Source organism: Montipora foliosa, chromosome 13 (assembly GCF_036669935.1).
Source record: "Montipora foliosa isolate CH-2021 chromosome 13, ASM3666993v2, whole genome shotgun sequence".
NCBI lineage: Eukaryota > Metazoa > Cnidaria > Anthozoa > Scleractinia > Acroporidae > Montipora > Montipora foliosa.
The window spans coordinates 21,109,267-21,130,862 of NC_090881.1; the positions used below are offsets into that span (position 1 = coordinate 21,109,267).

The following is a 21,596-nucleotide window of genomic DNA, read 5'->3' on the forward strand; positions in this document are numbered from 1 at the left end:
TTTACAGAAAGTTCCATCTTGGCCTTCTGATCACTTTACAGCAATATAAAAGGGAAGTCACCAAGTTCGTTTTCGAGATATGAGCAACTAAAGAGAAAATATAGGGTATTTTTGCTGGGCTTACTGTCACAATAATGATCGCACTTTGTGTAGAAATAATCGGTGTTTCATATGATACCCTAAACATTGCTGTTACAAGATACAATGATGTGGCGTCAATCATTCTAAAGAGAGTGTCGCTTCAAAGTGTTGAAACTGGTTCGAGCCACCTTAATCAGTCGCGTATACACAAAGAACTTTTTCACTTGTGAGGTAATGACGTCATTTGCTTCTCGACCCAGTCCTCCTAGGATTTTGAAGTCAGTAATGGCGGAGCATTAAATACGAAAGTTTCAGTCGAAACCAACAATCTTCTTCTCGAAAATTAAGGCTTGAAGTTTCGCCGCGCGAGTGTTTTGTGAACGGTCCTGGGATTTAAAAAAAAAGTCTGGGGGGCGTAAAGAATTTCTTAAAAAGTAATAGCAATATAAAATACACCGAATGAAAAAATATACCGAATAAAAAACTATTGTTTGTTAACTATCGCAAAATAGTTGATCTTGCTATGTCGCTTTGTTCAACTTTCAGTTATAGTTCGTAGCTACTCCGGTTTGGAATTGAAAGTAACATACCGGTAACCAAAGTTACAGTTCAAAGACCCACCGTTCCGACACTTAGCTCCGACATGAAGTTTGTTTTGACGGCATTAAAGATTGTTGTTGCATAACCATAGACCTTATTCATAAATGGCGGTCACATTTATAATTCTTTTGTCCACGTGCAAATTAGCCTACCAAGCCTCATTTTAGAGCAAGAATTCGTTTCAATTCACTGTATGGTATCGAGGCTTGGTAGGCTAATTTGCACTTCGACAAAAGAATTATAAATTGGCCGCCATTTATGAATAAGGTCTATGCACTGTGATTTTGTTTTCTTCATATTTCCAGTACCTTGATGATTACAGCATGGATGCAATTGAGCATGTTTCGAGGTAAGGATATCAATGTGAACAACTCAAGTGCTGTGATTATTAACAGGACTTAGTTATCAGTCAAAGCCAACATATGATTTACAAGAATGTGTCTTCATCAGAAAGGGAAAAAGAGAAACCTTTTGAAGTTTCCTTTCACAGTGTCAAACGTCGCTTATTAGCGTCTCTATAAAAGGACATCTTCCTTCGGTTTCTTTTCGTCCCTGATGAAGACACTTGCTAAGTGTCGAAACGTTTATCAAAAAAAATTGGGTCTTTGAACTGTAACTTTGTTGACTTACTTACAATTCCAAACCGGAATAGCTACAAACTATGATTGGTTGTAAACCTGGTTTCCCTGTGAACTGTAACTTGTCTTGTACACCTTGTTTAACCTGGTTTTTACTACGATGCAAAACTAATGTCTGGCTGAGAGAATGAAAAACAAAGTAGAATTCATGCAAAAAAATCCAAGCTTGTAAAAACGCGCCGACTGGTTTATTTAAAACACCAAAGCGCTTAACGCCCTGCTTGCCGTTGCATAAATCTGCGGAGAAACTAGCCTTAAGCGCATTTTTAAGGTGGCTCAAACCAGTTTCTACAATTGAAAGAAACCTTCTTTTTAGAAGGATTGTCACTACAACACTTTATCACTTAACAGCAATGTTATCACAGTGGTACCAAATCCAACACCAATTATTGCTGAAAACGATTTGGTCATTTTTGTGACGTAAAAAGTTACCGTGGCAACAGCAAAGCCCTGCAAAAACACCTCCATATTTTGGCCTTAGCTGCTCATATCTCAAAAGCGAACTCCGTGACAACTCAATTTTTATTTCTGAAATGTAATCAACATGCCAGAATGAAACTTTCTGCAAATTTTAAAAAACGTTTTGTGGAGCGGATTCAGAGCCACCTTAAATAATTGAAAATTAAGGTAGCTCTGAATCCGCTCCGCATAATTTCTTTAAACTTTGCAGAGTTTCATCTCGGCCTGATGATCACTGTTGTGCAATACAAAAATTGGGGTCAACGAGTTCGTTTTTCAGATATGGGCAACTAAAGCCAAAATATAGGGTGTTTTTGCAAGGCTTTCCTGTTGCCATGGTTACTTGTTGCGTCACAAAAATGACTGCAACTTGTTCAGCAATAATTGATGTTTTACATGGTACCATGATATTGCTGTTACGTGATAAAGTGTTGTAGTGTCAATCCTTGTAATGACAAGGTCTCTTGCAAGTGTTAAAAAACTGGTTTGAGTCACCTATGGGTTTAGTCGTTTCTAACTTCTTAGAGGAGGCAGCGTGGTCTTTTGGTTAGGACGCTTTTCTTCAGGTTGAGATCCAGAGATCCCGGGTTGATGACCCGTTCTGACCATTCGTTGAATTTGATCCTGATAGTCCCTGGTTCAACCTCTCGGCAGCACTTTGTAAATAGACAACTGGTTTGCCTCCGGCCAGTTGGGATTTTTAACAGCTGTTGTTGTTGTTGTTGTTCTGTTCTGAAGTTTCGTTGGTTGCGTTTCAGTGACCCCGATGGGAAGTGGTCAATTATGTATGCAAGTACAGTATCCTATAGTTTCAATCAAGCAGTTTGGGTCTCCGATCGAGCTACCGATTTTCTATGAATTTTGATGGATGCTGTGTTCCTTACGAAGAATCCGGCTGCCCTCTTCGCTGCACGCCTATTTTCGCGCGCGTATTTCGCCCTTCAAATATTGTCGTCATAATTTCAACCAGACGTTAATTTTGCATAACCTAAGTTACGTGTTGCAAGAGAACATAAGGCATTGAAACAGCATTGATGCGGAATCCCTTCCTGCAAAGCAAAAGAAGCTTAGAAGCAACTTGGCACTTAACGGCACCATTAAATTGCGCATGACAAGCTCGTTAAAATGAAAAATGAAAAAAGAATTATGGACAATCATTGCTCCTATACATGTGAAAAGAAAGAGTTTAAAAATTAAAAAAAAATTTAAAAAGTCCAGAGATGCCCACTTGATGGATTGCTAACTGACGTAAAGTCGGCCACGTGAATATCAGTTTTCACGTTCCTAAAATTTTCGATGCCTCTCTCTAATAATTTTAAGTTGGTAGGAGCGGGCATTTAGAAATGCAACATTCCAATTGAAGCAAACAAACTTCTCCAAATCAAGGCTTTTTATGGCACTTGAATTAAAAAAAGACCTAATAAGTTGAATTTGTTAACTTTTCTTCGTCACTGTGTTGCTGAAAAATAATTCTTATTTAGGTGTGCGGTGCGTGCAGACTCGCCTATCGCGATCTAGATTGCGCTGGAAAAATCACAAAACAAGTGTTCTAAAAAATGGCAAACTTTGTGCTGAGATGGTGCTCAAACTCATAGAAATAGTCCTCAAACGTTGCTAAAAGCTCTGAAACATTCCTTCACAGATTTTCATAAAAATGCCTTCAGACAGGTTCAAAGAAGAAAAAACGTGAACGTTTTTAGAGCAAAAATTCTTAAATAATATGATTTTTTGAAGATTGACATGATTTCAAATTGCTCAACATCAAAAAAAGTGGCACAGACTCTGGCTAATTTCAATCATGCCGTTTTTTTGTTTGCTAAATTATCCAATTCCACCATCATTCAGGTTTGCTGAAAACTATTCTCCAAGACAAAATGTAGCTCCTAACTTGCCTAAAATTCAAAGAAAGAGCTCAAATATTGCCTAAAATTCGGCTTTTCTCGTATTCTGCTCGAAAAGCAGAAAGTGCTCCAAAATCGAAAAGCGCTCAAAACGTGCCCTGAGCAATCGGGGCAGACCTAAGTGTCTCAGTTTCAAGCATATTGTTATGAGAAAAGAAACTCCGTTTTGCTCCTGCGCATGCGAAATAATACTTAATTGTCCTAGACCTAATACCATTTTAGAAACGAAACTATTTAAAACAACGATATAGGTGGCTCAACTAGTTTAGATAGTTTGAAGGGAATGTTTTGCTAAAAGGATTATATCTAAACATTGTTTTGCGCGACGGCAATGTTAGGGTACCAAATGAAACACCAATAACTGCTTAACACGATGCAGTTATTAACGTGACGTAATAGGTCACAATGACAACAAAACAGCCGTCTAAAAACAACCTATATTTTGTCTTTAAAACTCTTATCTCAGAAACGAACTCGGTGACCCCAAGTTTTATTGCTGGAAAGGCTAAGATAAATCTCTCCGCAAAGTTCAAAACATTTGTCTGGAACGGATAGAGAGCCACCTTAAAATTTTCCAATTGTGAAGGTGGCTGTGAATCCACTGCGAAGAGGTCTGCTAATCACTTTCCGGCCATTAAACGTGGGTGTCACTGACTTCGTTTTTGAGATACAAGTGTTTTTAGGTGGCCCTTTTGTTGCCATGGGGACCTGTTATCTCGTAAAGCAATTATTGGTGTGTCCAAAAAACCAAAATTTGAAAATTGGTACGAGCTTTTCCTCGTATGCGTACTGAACTGACCGTAGAATTAAACCTAGTAAATCAAATTATACTGACTTTGAAAATGAAGTGTGTGTATGATGGTCTTTTGTGCTCTCAACGCGCAAAGTTTGATAAGAAGCAGTGTGAACGCGCAGGTTTATCTATTATAAGTATAAAGCATTGCGGTTTGGAACCTTACGTCCTCTTGACAACATGTGAAAAAAAAGCGAAATGTTCCTTCCTTGAACGAGCTTGGTTAAAGGGTTCAACTAGAGCTTTATTACCCTTTACCACACATCGTCTAAGAAGTTTCAAAGGAAAAAAAATGATTTCTTTAAGATAAGTCAATACCCCACTCCCCCACCCCCCCCCCCCCCCCGCAATGATTAACCCGGCCGATTTCATCGTCCTACCAATAAACTCAGATTAACGATGAACGATCTCTAGAAAGATTTGGCCTATTCATTGTATCCTAAAGTAAGCAGACCAAATTCGAAAAATATTTGAAAATTACTCGAAATCTCCTACGCAGAGATTAAATCCCCAAAATGCGCACAGGATCCAGGTTTACAACGCAAAAACTAAAATAGCCAAATAAGCCGAGGCGTACAAAATTAAAGAGAATCGTGCAAAGTTATAGCTAAATTTCTAGCGCATTCCCAAATTTCGCTTTTAGCTTTTAAATTGATGGAAATTTTTGAGAAATATTATTGGAGACTTCGCTTTTTGACAACCATCACTACCGTTTCTTGAGTCCAATTCTTCATTGCTTGCTTGATTTGATTTCTTTTTTGATTATCCACCTTCTGTCATCATGGTCCTCAATCCTTCTTGTGAAGTTTGTCATCTCTTAAAGAGGAGAAACAGTTGATGAAATTACCGTTTAAATCGATGATAAATTGCGATATTTCCTTCACATGTGAGAGGTTTGATAAAGGCATTAGACAGAGAACTAAGGTTTCTTACGGCCAGAACATATGTTCCAACAACTTTCCACCCGTGAAGATTTAAGTCTCTTTGAAAGCCTAAATTCAATTCTCAAATAGCAGTTCTTCTACCATTTTCTCCTCATAAATAGTCTTGAACCATATTTCAAATTTATGGCTAATTGTTTGTCATTGCAGCGTGAAAACGCGTGAAGCTTAACTCATTCAACCGGAGCCATTCAATGTTGCCAAGTTTACTAAAAAACATATCTTCGTTTTGAATTAAAATTTTAGAAGCCCGAACTTAAAACTTCAATTCGTACGTCACTTTTATAATACTTACCATTTGTGTAGCTGAAGCGGTGGCTTAGTTTCAAAATATGGACGCAGTGCTTTCTCTCTTCATGTCGATTCTTGACCTCGTTCATAAGAAGTTTCTGGAATATTGTGATTTCACGCATGCGCAGTGTGGAGGGTCTATTGAATATGCATAAAACGTTACAACCAATCAGGAAATAGAGTGAGACCAGACGATTTGTTCGTGTGATTGTTTGTTTGCTTACTTATTCCTGTTTATTTGTTTTGCTTTATGTATTTTATTAAAAGCTACTAAAACTATTTTTTTTTCTTACAAATATAAAGTAAAATGACATGAAATAATATAAAACAAAAATAAAAATAAAATATTCCTCACTTTATTTGATTCCTTCTCAAGAAGTTTGGAAACGGATCCAACATTGTTGCGCTAGGATTCGGAGATCACCGAAGAAAAGAAATGTTGTGAGTTGTTGGCTCAAAAGTTTGACCAATAAAATGCAGCGTAGGTGTGCAAACAGATTCAACATGTAACACCCCAACAATGTTGCGTCCGTTTGCATAGAGTTTATGACCCGTTTTTTTCAGTTTTCATTTCTCCATTTCCAGAGTTTAATATACGCAAGCCGTGACCTAAACGGACAAAGTGTGCGATGCTTGACTTATGCCCCGTTCACACCAAACCTTAACCATGTTTTGAACATGTTTAGTTAAACACGGTTTCAAAGTGTTTTCTAATTAAATCACGTAGACTGAATTTTGTCCACTACAAATTTAATACAGATCAAAGTATGTATTGAAACTCACCTGAAGGCTCGTGTAAAAGCCAGTTGTACATTTTTCTGGGACTAATTTCATTTTGTTAAACCTAGTTGAATTAAACATGTCTTGTTTGTGTGAATGGGGGAATTAGAGATTCCATATTTGGCGGGAAAACTGTTTTGAATATAGAGGGTCTGTGAAACGATAACCACGAGGAAAGATGGGAGTTGTGATGTCCAGGTCATAAACTCCTTCTTTTACGGATGTTTTATCTTGGTTGACTGACGAGGTTAGTTTCGAAAGAAACTTCGATGTTTTGGTGCGTCAATGGGTCCTCCTTTTTGCAACAAAAGACACGCAAACCGTCAGCATTCGACGTTAATTAACTCTTTTTTAGACGTCTTGTTAATTCCTCAAAAGTGAAAACAAAGCTATAATAAAAGCTATACTCCGTAATTCTTCCGTAATGGAATTGCACTTAGGCCAAGTGCGAAACTGAATAAGATATTAGTGCAATGGGCCAGGATCTGTCTAACTGAGAGATTCGAAATGATCTGGGCACTGCGAAGACCCTGTCACTATGTAAACCTCTTCCATTCGGAAGATTCTTGCGCCTACATGTTAACTGAACGAAACATCTGCTTAGCCCTCTAGGATCTACAATTGTAGCTTCCTCCAGCGTGGTAAATGTTGCTACAGTGAACAATTGAGAATTTTCTATTTTAAACTTAGAGTTATATGCGTATCAATAACACCTGCTGTGTGGCAATAATGCCTTTTAGGATAATTCTTTTGTTTTGTTTCAAATCACGGATATTCTTGACTGCTTGTCTCGTCTCAGCAAAAGCCCTACCACATGGCATAAATTACCAAAAAAAAAAAAAAAAACAGAAATCTTTGTTAATTTGGCTTTCTCGGCGACATCTGAAGAAGAAGACTTCGAGGATCACTTCCGAATAACGACTTATTTTTCATTACTTTGGATACCTCTTTGAGAGATATTTTGCTACAAGTTCCGCTTTTCGTCCGAGGTAGGTTACTTGACTTAGCTTCGACAAACTTCCCTGTGCAAACGAGTGGAACAACTTGACATTGACAGAGTTGAAGACGTGCACTCAATTACACTTGTCTTACTACAACGATTTGCTTGGAAGTTTTGAAAAGGACCTTCGCAAAGCAAAAATCTAATTATTCCTTGCAACATTTTTAGTAATGTATTTCTATCAAAATTATTCTTTATAGATGTACTGCTATTTATTATCTTTGTTTAGCATGCTACTTGTAAACTTTGTTTCAGGACCTTTCTGTTGAGCATGGTATCGTCGCTAAAGATTACTGTTATCATTACTAGTATTTTTAATATTATTATTGTTATTATTATTATTATTATTATTATTATTATTATTATTATTAAAACAGATAGATAAAAAACGACGTTTAAAACAGCCTCAGATAGCAAAGCCTTTTCACTGTGTGAACCACACAATTCTTCACAGGCAATTTGTCGTAGTGGGTCGATGACTACCTCTCCAGCAGAATACAAACGACTCCAGTTAATGGGGCTATTTAAGTCTTAAGACCTGCAAGAGTTGGGGTTTCCCAATGATAGGCCCTAGATTATTTGCCACCACGGTTCAGTAATCATTTACCTGAATGTGTGAATAAGGAAACTGTATATATGTATGCAAACGAAACGGCTATCATGGCCGGGGAAAGCAGTAGACCAAAATGGTCTAGTTTATTTGGTGCTTAAAAAAGAGACAAACTGTTCACGAGGGAAAATCTGCTATGAGTTTGAGGAACAGTCCTTTCATTGGTCTAATGAGGTGTGGAAGTTATCAACAACAAATCTTTCCTCGTCTTCCTCGGGATTTCCATTGAAATAACAAACTTAACTTGTCACAACACGTTGAATCCCATTGAATATCATTTCATGCCAAAGTTAAAGTATTGAGACATATTCGTTGCCTTCCCAAATCTACCTTAATAATATCCCTTCCCCTCCTTTTACTCGTCAATGCGGTGGAGCAGTTTAGGAGGCAATGGCTTAAAATCCTTCCCCTGCCGCCTGAGAGTGATACTTACAGATTTTGCTCTGTCTAACGCCAGACGATTTTACTCGTCAATGGGGCAGCTTCAGGATGAATGGGTTAAATACTTAACAATTATTGGACGAGGTTGAGCAAAATGTCGTCTGCGAGACACTGACAAATCACGAGTTCAATAATTATTTTATCATTCGATGACTGAGTTAACTTTATTTTTCACAATTCCCAACAATTAAATCTTTTTCTGAAAACTCAGGAAAGCGAACTGCCATTTTCACACAAGAGCGTGGTTTCAATTACGCATGAGCAGAATATTACTTGCAGCAAAACACTTATTTGTCGACAGTTATTTACAGGTCACATGGTGGGCTCTCGGCCAATGAAAAGGAAGGAAAAATCCATCAAATGATAAAATACATTTATTTTACGACAGGTGTTCCGAGTGTTCTTTACGAGGTAGTTGTTTAGTGTTCCGGCTCAAGATTAAAAAAAGAAATGGAACTTCTTTATAATAGAGATGCTTGCTCTAACCCATAAAATAGCAAAAGGTTTAAGGGGGCGAGCCGGATATCCTTGCATGCCAGAGCAAAGTGTATGCCATTTGAATATCTATACAAATTTTGTCGTTCAACCCCGTAAATTAGACTAAAACAACTGGAACTTCACGCCCTATTTCTTGCAAACAGAGTGTCGGTTCTTTGACGTCTCCCAGAAGTTTACCAATAAGGGTTGCAAGACGGTACAATTTATTGTCCTTATCCGATGTAAAAGATCGAGGAAAAGTGTAACCTTGTGAAGATTTCATTAAGAAGATTCAGTCTGTTATTTGAAGACCTGAGTGTTAGTTCGACAAGGGTATGATGAAAAAAAAAACATCCCGAACCAAAGTTCAGTGGGGCGGTTACCGCACGGAATTTGGATGTGGTTGAAGTCAAATCCCGCTCTGACCCGCAGCCGTCAAATCCCTCTCTCAGTGCACGTGACCTTCGATCAGATTTGACTTTTTTGATTAGTTTTCTTCTACACGGATCGCTGTTGTGTTTCTTTAAATTGTTACTTTCAACAAAGGACCCTAGAGGCTTCAATCTTGTAATGCTATCACGCCACCGAGCACAAGTACTTAGTTCTTGCTAATTAGACATGAGGCCCTCCCAGGGGAAAGGGTCCTTGTTCCCTTTAAAAATTTGCTTGTGTTCCTTTGTTGCTGGAATTACATACAAACTTGTTCTCAGCTTTTTGATCACTAAAATGACTTACGCTCCCTTGCTCCCTAAGACGTTTGTCTTTGTTTCCCTATCCCCCAGTTCAAATTAGCCAGGTTCGTTTGTTCCCCAAAACCCCTGGGAAGGTCTCACACATAGCTCGGAAAATAGCTAATTGGAGCTCTCATTATTTTTAAAACCATTAAAACCTGCCTATAAACTTGACCCTTATTACTACTACCTGTCTGGCACGTGAGAATCAGTAATGCATAAATAAAATTATATTCGATCTCAATGAAGCAGTTAGAAAAATGGTCGAGGAAGAAATTGCTACGACCTCCGAATACTGGGTGCAGAGTGTTTATGGAGAGATTGTGGTGAGCATGAAAAAGTGTTGTTAATCGATGGCCATTTAAAATTGATTTATTTTAGAAAAAGTACTAGTTTTGTTACTATTTAGGGGAATACTAAGTTTGTTACGTTTCAGTCTGAATAGAACGTTCGCTTCGGTCTCCAAAATTTATTACACAAAACAAACTTGAGAACTAATTTAAAGCGATTACAGAACTGTTAAGACTAGTGGAGTATATACTAAGGTTCTCGTAACTTTTGCGACGATGTTGTCTTTGTTACCAGTAGTTATGGAAATATAAACATTTGATCATTTTTATCGCGTGTTTGTCTAGTACGAGGAAGCGCCACTCTGCGCTATTCCAGAAGCCTAAGTAAAATGCTTAACAAAGTTCTTATGACAAAAGCGACCGATTGTGTATAAAACTTAGTCTTAAGTCTTGCAATTTCGCTTAAGCCTTCTCTGTAAATAAGTTCTGATCATTTTGCAATTGAAAACATGTCTTCAACTTTAACAGCGGGGGTTAACGAGTGAGGTAGACTTTTATTTAGATCACAAGGCCGTGATTTACTCAAAAGGTAACACGACAACAAACCTTAGACACATAAAACTACATCTACAAAAAATATATATTATTTTAACTTCACAGGTGCAATAAATCATAGACAATACTACCTTCACCAGTTTGTTTTCGAATTAACTGTATACACTTCACTTAACCACCTGCTAAATTGTCCTCTAGTTAATAACCGCAAATCAATTTAAATAAATTTTAATTGGCTAATCAAAGTCCTTTAAGTGGACGAGGAAGGAGTTTCCATTCCTGCTCAAAGTATTATTGAAATATCAGCCGAGATAATTTCGAGATCAAATTTTAACGTTCGATGAAGCGTTTTCAGTTTCCTCAGAACGAGTTGGTTTCTATTCGCGTTCCTACACCGCCCCAACAAGTTTGACGAACCCTGTGTCAGACCAGTCTTGAAAATGGAAGGCCACCCAGGCGTGAAGACAATAACACCTGTAGATATCACAGCCTAAATTGTTTCCCCATTCTCCGGCATTTCTCATTCAAAACGAACTAATCGTTCTAAATGATTTTCCTTCAACTGGCCTTTCAACCAAGGAATTGTGACAGCAGGCAGCATTTCTTGTTGTTTAGTGTTTGTGATTTCAATGATGGCGCTTGGTTTTAGTGCATGTGTCTTTTAATGTCCTAAATTGTTTAACCTAGTTTCGTTGAGCCTTCCTCGAACGAACCAACATCTTGGGGATACAAGGTGATGTGAGTGCATATATGTACTTTTTAGGAATGGCATGGGTTGATGCGAATCTTCAAAAGGAGAGTGGCACAAGCCAGGAATCGTTTTTATTATATGACTAGCTCCGTGAGCAGGCAAGATGAACCAAATCGCGCGCTGTGATTGGCTACCCGAGCGGGCAAGATGCTACCTTGCCCGCTCGGGATTTCTCGCTTGGGTCCCGCAAGATCAAAGATCATTTTTTGGTGTTTTAAGTGATATAATAAATCCTTTATTGACCAAGCTTGTTCGGTCAAGATGGCTGGATATTGGCCTCGTTTTTTTTTGCGTGTTTATGGACCTCGACTTCGTCTCGGTCCATAAACACGCAAAAAAAGAACTTTGCCAATATACAGCCATCTTGACCGAACAAGCTTGGTCAATAACCCATATATATTGACTGACCAAGTAGCCGTTCTCTTTAATCCTTAAAGGATATCTTATTCAACGAGAATATGGCACATATTACCAGAAATTTTCATTGTGGCCCGACTACATACCATTGGTTAAGAAAGATTAAGCACCTCAATTAACAGCGAGCAATGCAAGCAGTCAGGACCTCCGACGGACACTCGAGCCAGTGGGCAGAGCGTCACAGCCACATGCAAATCCGTCGTCCTCACCACTGTCGTGAAAAAGCCGCCAAGTTTTCCTTTCCTATTCCTCCGTCAATTTTCAAACACAACATTTCTAGTTGTTCTTTTTTTCTTTTGTTTGCTGCAGATTTGAATCAAGCCAATGGATACCTGACGATGGGGCTCACAAGACACTGCAAGTTTTTGTTCAATCTAGTAGCCACAATAGTGTGTGTGGTGCAATGCCATAAGAAGGGACACGACAATGCAAATCCTGCTGCAGCGGTTTTGACAAAAGACAAAGCCAGAGAGCTTACAGCAAATCCCAGTGCTTTAATACACGAAGCACTGAATCTAGTTCGCACGAGACGAAGTGTCGATTTGGCGTACGACGACCCACTGTCAGGGACAAATCAAGGACGAAGGAGGCATTTGGTAAGAAAACAGCCTCTGGAGGAAACTTTAACGGGCGAGGAGAGAGAGCACACTATAGACAAACGTCAAATTCCCGATGGCTTGGGCATGCTGACTGACTATTCCGACGCTGACTCGGAGACTAGTTCATCGCGGATTCAGGAAATGACTGGTTTCTCGAGGAAAGAGAAGGTTCACAAAAGAGCGACAACGGACCGGCACGAAAATGTAAGCAAAAAGATGTCGGAAAATTAGGAACTGCGACGTGAGCTTCAGCAGTAGTGATTGGCTATCAATTGTCTGGCTGGTTTAGCAGGACCAGATACCGATAGACCTTCTAGCCTATCTTATCTTGTTAATCAAGCCAAGCATGCAGTGGGTCTAGACGGCTTCCCTGTTGTCGGACTTAATCAATTGGCATGTCTGTCCCCAGGACCCCGTTGATAACGGTACTTTGTACTGAAGGGTTATCCTGGGTAAATATTCCATTTATTATTATTATTATTATTATTATTATTATTATTATGACAGTTTGAAACTTTTGAATGTCAATACCTTAAAGCTACCTGGGGCGTTAATCGTAACCCAGGAGCTCCTTAAAAACACCATGTTCAAGTCCTATTTACAAATATCTTTCTAAAAGTATTATCCACTTAAATCTATTAAACTATGTGAAAATATAAAAGAAGTGATTGCTAAAATTTTTAAAAAAATGAATAATAATAAAAAAATAATAATAATAATACTTTTTTTTTTTACAATAATATCCTTTGCTGAAATGAAATTCGTGTTATACTGCTCGTAAAGTTTATGTGATTACTTTAAAAGTGCGGGCAATATTAAGAGAGCTTGATAAGACCGATTTCTGCATCTTTAGCAGGACTCCTTTAGTTCTCACTCTTGACCCGAGTAAATTCCTCATTCCCTCCTCCATGTCTGTGGACCATCCACCTAGCACGTCAATAATGATGTTGTATTGTTGCACATCGTACCCAGGGTACTGTCGCTTTATCTCCCATCTTAGGGGGGCATACTTGGCTGTCTTCTCCTCTTCCTTACTTGTTCGGTTATCAATCCATGGACAGCTCATCTCTAGTGCTATCACCTTCTCCTGTTGGTGGTCGATAAAACGGGCATCGATTCTGTTTGCTCTCACCTCCGTGTGCTCAGCATAGAGCGGGACATCCCAGTAGGCTTGAAACTGGTCGTTTTCATATACCGGTTTGGGTTTTACTTGGGAGAACCATGGTGGGACTTTGTCAATAAGGTTTGCGTCCTTCAGGATCTCGAAGAACAGGATCTTCAAGGCGTTATTGTGCCTTTCCAAGTACTTGTTCTGGGCCAAGGTAGGACATCCAGCTAGAATATGCTGAACTGTTTCTGCTGATCTACTGCATAGCCTACATGCCACTTCAGTAGCTGGTCGGGCTCGCACCTTGTGACTGTAATATATTCGTGTTGGCAATAGTTGCTCGTAGAGCTCGATCACTCCTGCAACGGTGTTAGACGGACACAACGTCCAGTCCTTAAGCCAAGCAAAGCAGCCTGCTTTACTCAGACTTACATCCTCCCACCTACTTGTGTGTAGCTTTCCTTGCCACCTCTCTTCCCTCACAGCCTGCGTATTCTGCTTTTCTACAGTTTCCTTCAAGGCAACTTTGATCTTCTTGTCTGTGATTGTTACTCCCCCCTGGGTGATGCAGGGTGACGGGTGCTTAAGGTCCAGGCCAAGACCGAGCTCTGCTGCATACTTCATGCTCTCCTTTAAAAATGAATGGTGTCCCACCTCACCTGCTCTTTCTTCAAACTTTCTCACAACTGCAATGGTCGGGTCCAGATTCTTGTAGACTTTCAGAGCAGCCTTTATCTTGACGAGTTTGTATTCTTGCTCGACTGATTTCAGCCCGCGGCCCCCTTTTTCCCTCGGGAGGTACAGTAATGCTGTCGAGCCTAGGGGGTGTTTGCCGCCGCTCTCAACGAGGATTTTTCGAACTTCTCTGTCAATTTGCCTAAGCTCTGCTATTGGCCAGCTCTGGGTCCACATTAGGTACCCCAGTATGGGAAGGGCAAATTGGTTTGATGCAGCTACGCGGTTGTGATCTGACAGTGGACTTGACCAGATGACTGACATGCGTTGTAGGTATTCTTTGGCTGCAACATTTAAAGCTAGCTTGTCATCTTGTTTTAGGTTCTCTAATGTTCCCAGGAACTTGTAATAAGTTCCTTCCTTTAGATTTGTCAGTACTGCTCCGTCATCCAACTGCACACCGGTTTCATCCTTCACCTGTACGCCTCTCCTTACATGGACGGTCGCGCATTTCTTTGGGTTCCATTCTAAGCCTATATCTTGCATCGCACTCTTGGTTGACTTCAGAACCTTGTTGAGTTTGATCTCTGACGCTGCAAACGCCTTAAGGTCGTCAATATACAGCAAATCCGTTATCTTTGTGCTTAAGGGTTTGGACAACTTGTACCCCTCCGAAGCTCGTAGTTTCCAAGCCACAGGATTCATACACAGGGTGAACAACCTGGGGCACAATGCATCTCCCTGAGGAAGGCCGCGTCTGAATTGTATCACTTCAGACTTCTCTATCCCCTGCTTCGTCTTTGCGACGACTTTCGTGTTCCAGCTGTTGCACAGGCTCTCGATAGTGCGGCACAGCCAGGTTGGAAATCTGTGTAGAATCATCATCTCAGCAAGCCATTCATGGTCAACTGAGTCAAAAGCTTTCTTGACATCAATCCAGGCCATGCTCAAGTTACGTTTCCCTCTGTGACAGTCTTGTGTGACCATTCTATCAATGAGCAGGTTATCAACAGTGCCACTGCATCCTGATTTGGCGCCTCTCTGTTCTCCCTCCATTAGGCCATATTCATTTATTATTATTATTATTATTATTATTATTATTATTATTATTATTATTATTATGTAAGCAAAAAGATGTTAGAAAATTAGGAACTGCGACGTGAGCTTCAGCAGTAGTAATTGTCTATCAATTGTTATCATTATTATTATTATTATTATTATTATTATTATTATTATTATTATTATTATTCGCTGCATGCATTGCCTTTGTGCTTGCAACAGCTCAAGAAACAAGCCAGCCCTTTGCCTTTGAAAATTTTCCCCCTGTATGCGGCTTTAAGATAAACTAACTTCTAAAGCAGAAGTGAAATTGGTAGAAAACCAACGGCATGCTGTTGAAAATTATCATGTTTTTTTAAATTTAAAATACCAGGATGTTATAACTTTGACTAAAAAGTCTCAAGACACGAGGCCTTTGGAATTCAACTCCATGGCTCTTGAGGAACTCATAAAAAAACTGGCACCACTCCTACGAGGAAAAGATGGCAGGGACGGGAAGGACGGGAAAGATGGAAGAGATGGCCGAGACGGACAAAGGGTAGGAGAATGTACTTTGCATCCTTTTATTGCCATGTGATAAACACGTTGGCCAAAATCTGTTCCGTCTAACATGACGTTGGGAGTACGGCTCAACGTGCCAGTAATGGTGTAGAGGATATGCAAGAATAATCATACACTCGAACTGCGGATTAGTTCATGTAACTAATTTTGAGAAGTTGGCTTGGCTTAGCATGGCGTTTTTGGGACTGCTTCTGAAGGTGTTCTGCAATCTACGCCGATAATCCTTCCTTTAGGAAAATACTATCCTTGCGCGATGTTGGCCAACACTCAGTTCTCCTATTGCTAGAAAAAGGTAGCAAATGCTTTGACTGGAGGTGATTCCTCAGAAAAAAAAGTTGTCGAACGATTTTCTTGAAACTAACCCTTGAAAAAGCACCTGATAGGTAGAAAGTCTAATGCATATGGAACACTGTCTTACATAGTTTATGAAAAAATCAGTCAACTTAAAACGACGTCGACTCAAAGCGTTTCTCGAGTCGTCGTTTTCACGATCATAATTTACATCCCCGGGTAAGGGGCTGTGTGTACGTTTTTATCTATATCTTTTTTTCCTTCCGATAAATTACAAAAACTTTAAAGCAGATAATTTGTACACCAAAATTATGCAATAAAAAATATAGGTCACCGTGCTCGTTTAACAGTAGGGAGCTTAAGCGCGCGCGTTTTTGAGACGCGGACGGCAACCGGAAGTGAATATTTCGCACGCTAGGATAGCGGTCTCTCCCAGCTTTTTAAACTTAGGGTATCTAATAGTGATAAGATACTTAGCGATATAAATGTGGTTGTGTGAAGACAAGTTAAAAGGGAAAACAGCTCACTTCCGGTTGCCGTCCGCGTCTCAAAAACGCGCGTGCTTAAGCTCCCTAGTAAAACACCATCGTACCTGTCTATCTCGATTATCGTAGATCGAAACAACAAACTGATTCGCCATGTGCTCGGAATGCGCGCGCTTATTTGCAAAGAGAGAAGGGTCATTCACAACTTCTCTCACGTGTTTTGAGAACTGTTTTTAGCGCGCGTGTATGATCAACTAAGGCCACACTTAAAATGTTGCTAATGTGACCAATTTACAAATATTGACACGCCATATGCGCAGTACAGGATGCGCAGTGCATTCTGAGGAATCACCTTAAAGGGACACTTCAAATTTATTATTGAACGTGCATTTAATTGCGAGCATTTCAGGACGTTACATTACTGCATTTTTACGAGTTTCTTCCTTTTCTGTCTAGTGTTGCGCCGGATTTTAGCAAAACTCTAAAACAAAACAAACGTCTCCTATAAATACTCTTTGGATTTATCCGCAAAGAAGTCGTTATAGTACTTAAGCGAGGGAGTCTATTCGGTAAAAAGCGCACTGAGTGGTTTTCCATGAACTTGCACGTCAAAATGAAACTTGTTGTAAATGTAGCGTGATAGGCTTGAACTAAAAAAATCGTTTTGTTTTGTTTAGGGTGATCCAGGCTATCCAGGCCCTCCAGGTCCTACTGGTCAATCTGGATTAAAGGTAGTACTGTTGACTACTAATGCGATCGACTCGACATCTTCCTAAGTCTGTTCATTTGCCAGTAGCATATTCTTGCATCGCCCCTCCTCGCCTCCAAACCAAGTCCAAATGCAAGATATTTTTTGATGTTAACAACTTTCACTTTTCATATAAGTTATTTCATAAAAAAATGCTTTGCATGTTTACTCGTTTGTAGGGGTGTTCTGGATCCTCAAGAACACAGGACGACCTCCTACTTCCTGAATCAGAGGTATGACAAAATTATCAGGTCGGCTTCGTTAACTAAAGGTTTAACTTCAACTACACTATTTAACAAGTATTCTACGAGGGCGCGCTGGATATGAAGTGATAGATAACCAACGAGGCGCGTAGCCCCGAGTTGGTTATAATCATTTTATATCCAGCAAGCTCGAGTAGAAAAATTGTTTTATTAAAAACTTCAGGATCAACAACTCTCTGAAGCATCGATTTCTGCCTCGGACAATTCCGGTCCAAGACGGCTTTTGTCGGCCATTTTTCTCAGAGCTGCAAAAACGTTTTCAACTCGCTTTAATGCTGACGCGTTCCTTGACCATATTAGGTACAGCAGGTATATGAACTGATAGCCTGTGTCCGGCAAGCCAACGAAAATGTTAGAAATCTGATATCCGTAGTTCATCTTTAATAAATACAGATAGCTTCTCGACTCATGATCTTAAAGGGACAGTTTGTACATATATCGATCATTTCGTGCGAACGGCTCTGCGGTTTAATGCAATTCTAATCGAAGTCATATAAACGGCATGAAAAAGCCCAGTCGTTGGTTAGGTTTCTCAAGAAACAGTGGTTCTGCGTGGTTGAGTGAGTGAAGCACGATGATTTGGTCTTATCAAGTAAGTCGTTAGAGCGGTTTTTAATTGATTGTCGAAAGTAATTAGTGCTTTGGTTTTTCATTACTTCACTCAGTGATTGGTTCAAAGTTCTCCTGCCACTTTTTCAACCAATCAGAAGTGAAACCAAAACCGATCGTGGCTCGCGTGTGCACATTTTCCCGTGCTTTGTGTCGGCTACGTGTAATTACTTCGAGTTTTGATTGGTTTACTGGATTGTCTCCGTCCTTTTTGATTGACCAAAGTAATTACTTTGGTTTTGGTTTTACGACAGTCGATTGAAACTCGCTCTAAAAGTTAATTGACCAAGGCGAGAAGATGATAAAGTCAACGTTTCCAGCGTTAGCTCTTTCGCTCTAACGAAGGGCTAACGACCAAAAAGGTCAGCTATGGATCTCCCTACGGTTTTATCAACTAAGCTGATACCACCAAATTAGCGGCAGAAACGTTCCGCGAAGGGAATCGGCCAAGGCGATTGCCGAGTAATACTTATCTAGTCCTGTCCTTAATTAAATCCTAATCACGATAGCATGACTGCATGGGTTTAATCGTACGATATCACAGAATTGTTTCCGAGTGAATACCGCGAGAAAAAAGAAAGCCAATTGAAAAATGCATAATCCCAGAGGACCTCAGGGGGCGGTCAAGGTTCGATTTCCCAATGCGGACTCGTTTAATGAAATAGAGCAAGTTTCAATCGAGTGTCGTAAAAACAAAACCAAAGTAATTGCTTCGTCTAATCAAAAAGGACGGAGACAACCAGTAAACCAATCAAAACTCGAAGTAATTACACGTAGCCCACACAAAGTGCGGGAAAATGTGCACGCGCGAGCCATGATTGGTTTTGGTTTCAGTTCTGATTGGTTGAAAAAGTGGCGCGAGAACTCTGAACCAATCACTGAGAGTCACTGAGTGAAGTAATGCAAAACCAAAGCAATTCGCTACTTACTTTCGACACTCAATTGAAAACGCTCTAAAACGTTAATGGTGTATTCTTAACTTGATATTCATTTCCATTTAACAGAACTATAAGCAAGGGACACAAAATAGTACAAATATTGAAGATGAGTTTCAGTAACTGTAGGGTACAAATTCGGTTTCTGGCGCTCCTCTGCACAATGTAGGGTCAAAATTTACTTTATAGTGTCAACCGAAACCAATAATTGTTACAGTAGTTTCGCTAGTTCCAGTTCCTAGTTTCATTTAACGAAAATGTAATATTTCTTCTGTAGGAAAAACCATCTGGTCACTTGACAAGCGATGGTGGAGCATTTCGTTACAGAGACGGGTTGGGTAAGTGGCTCTTTCTTTCGATTTAGGATTCCGTCACTTTAATTTGCGCCAATCTTTCATGAAGACGGACGTTCCTTGCAGAGCTACAGTAAGTGCCAAAAGGGTTAAGACACCTTCTCTTTTAAGGAACCTCGCACAAACCTCTTCCCCAAAGTCTTTCCATCTAACCCCCTCCCCCTCCCAAACATCGCCAACTCTTCCTCTTCCGTTACCAACATTAAAGTGGGGAGGTGGGGGAAGAGGGGGAAGTGCAAGTGGAAAATGTAACGTTAAGGTGATTTTTCCTAATTTTTGTCTTCCCAGTTCAGTGTCTTAACTACTTTTGTCGCTTATTGTGGGTTTAAGGAATAAATGTACCCTCTTAAGTGTGATATTCACAAGCTGAAAGCTGCAGTTCTTTCAAATACGTGGAACTTCAGTTTCTTTAAGTAATTTACGTTGGAGAACTACATTAGTCACTTAGTCCATGGCTAATCACCATAGGCAACGCAGGTTTAAACTGAATTCCACTGAGGTTCTAGACGAGGTCTGCCTGGCCCGGGGGCATCTCAGCCAAGTAAAACATCTCGCCCTTTCCACCAATTGAATCCTTCATAGTTAAATTCTGTTGTCCCATATTCATCTTCACCTTGTGTCCATAAATGTCCCAACTTATTACCTCCTTGCACCTACGTATCGTCATGAAGTTGCTTTCATTTGAGTTATTTCTTTCCATACAAGGCCTCGAAAATTTCAAGAGGAAAAAAAGAGCTGCTTGACTTTGACTCGACGTGACTTTTTTTTCCCTGTTTGCAATACAGAATTCTCCCGTTGGTGTTCCTCGTGTCCAACAGCGCATCTGGCAGGCGGAATGAAATCAACAAACACTTCCCTGGAAATACCCAAAGATGGAAGATATTTTGTGTATTGTCAAGTCCATTTGCTCCAAACTGAAGCTGACAGAACGGGTTTTGAGATACTCGTGAACGGAAAGATCTTCTTGTCAAAAGTCGTGAAGGGAGAAGAAGCGACTTATTCGGGAGCTGTTTTTTCAATGAAAAAGTCTAGCATCGTTTCGGTCAGACTTTTGGGACCAGGTACCATTGACGGAGATCACACTGTAAACTTTTTGGGTGCGTATCAAGTGTAGGGAAAGTTGCCTCAAGACAAAGGGAGCAGGAAATGTTAGGTGGACTTTTCCAGTTTTTGTTCAAATGGATGACAGCTGCCTTTTTGTCATCATCATTAACAGTCATTGATAAAAGGAATCGTCGTCACTGTTGAAGAAATTGTTTATCTTGACCATCATCAATCAGCATCATCGTCGTCGTTAGTATCAGCATCAGCATCAGCATCGTCGTCATCATCATCATCGTCATCAGCATCACCGTCGTTGTCATCGTCATCATCAGCGTCAGCTTTGTCGTCATCATCGGCGTTGTCGTCATCATCGTCGTCATCATTATCATCGTCATCAGCACCACCGTCATCAGCATCACCGTCGTTGTCATCGTCATCATCAGCGTCAGCATTGTCGTCATCATCGTCGTCGTCGTCATCATCATCTTCATGATCATGATCACCACCACCACATTTCAAAGTCTTACGACAGTACCTGTTCACCAGCGCTATGCAGCTCGTTTAAAGTACCAAGCGCTATTGCAAAGCAGAAACTATTTTAAAGATACCACTGTTCTAACGTCCCTTCACAGAAATTATTTATGATGCCGTAAGAAGTTCTTTTCCGCCGACCCTAAACCGTGTTATACTCATTGGTAAATACTTTCTTTGTTGTTAAGCACTGAATAATGCTGACCCGAGTTTGAAGATTTTGTAACTCTTGTAATAGAGGAAACAGGAACTGAAAGATATACCGGTAAAGCCATCATGTCAGACAAACTGCCATTTTGTTGTAAGAAGTGGACAAAATGTTTTCAAAATATGTAGAAGTAACTTATTGCTATCTGTAGACAGATTACTGCAAGGATCTCTTGGAGCTATACCTATAGTGTAACTATTAGTAAATACTGTAAATGCAGTAGCTAGGTATCCTTGCACTCTGATGTTCATCTGACTACAGCTTCTATTCATGAGGCATTATGTGTAAACAAAGTATAAGCGAAAACTGAAAATAAAAGAGAGAGTGATAAACAGTATCCAATTCTGGTGCTGGCAAAGCAACAAAAACCA

At 39.9% G+C, this 21,596-nt stretch overlaps 1 protein-coding gene across 4 annotated transcripts; it reads left to right on the top strand.

Moving 5' to 3' along the window:
- Positions 1–990: 990 nt before the first annotated feature.
- Positions 991–21,531, top strand: LOC137983349 (ectodysplasin-A-like). 4 transcript variants are annotated; one of them, XM_068830552.1, is made up of 7 exons: positions 991–1,030; positions 12,066–12,559; positions 15,571–15,735; positions 17,212–17,265; positions 17,462–17,515; positions 19,367–19,427; positions 20,228–21,531. In XM_068830552.1, exons 1-7 carry the CDS (start codon positions 994–996, stop codon positions 20,554–20,556), a joined length of 1,194 nt encoding a protein of 397 aa, XP_068686653.1. In that variant the 5' UTR covers positions 991–993; the 3' UTR covers positions 20,557–21,531. The 4 variants fall into 4 exon arrangements, with proteins under 4 accessions (XP_068686653.1, XP_068686655.1, XP_068686654.1 ...); XM_068830554.1 differs by lacking the exon at positions 991–1,030 and adding an exon at positions 6,988–7,473; XM_068830553.1 differs by lacking the exon at positions 991–1,030 and adding an exon at positions 9,946–10,069.
- Positions 21,532–21,596: the final 65 nt, after the last annotated feature.

What these genes read in the sequence shown, in the direction of transcription:
- LOC137983349 (XM_068830552.1), top strand. Translation starts at nt 994, where the DNA reads ATGATTACAGCATGGATGCAATTGAGCATGTTTCGAG. An exon ending in CAACGGACCGGCACGAAAAT is followed by an intron (nt 12,560 to 15,570) that starts GTAAGCAAAAAG and finishes TTAAAATACCAG; the next exon opens with GATGTTATAACTTTGACTAA. An exon ending in TCCTACTTCCTGAATCAGAG is followed by an intron (nt 17,516 to 19,366) that starts GTATGACAAAAT and finishes TTTCTTCTGTAG; the next exon opens with GAAAAACCATCTGGTCACTT.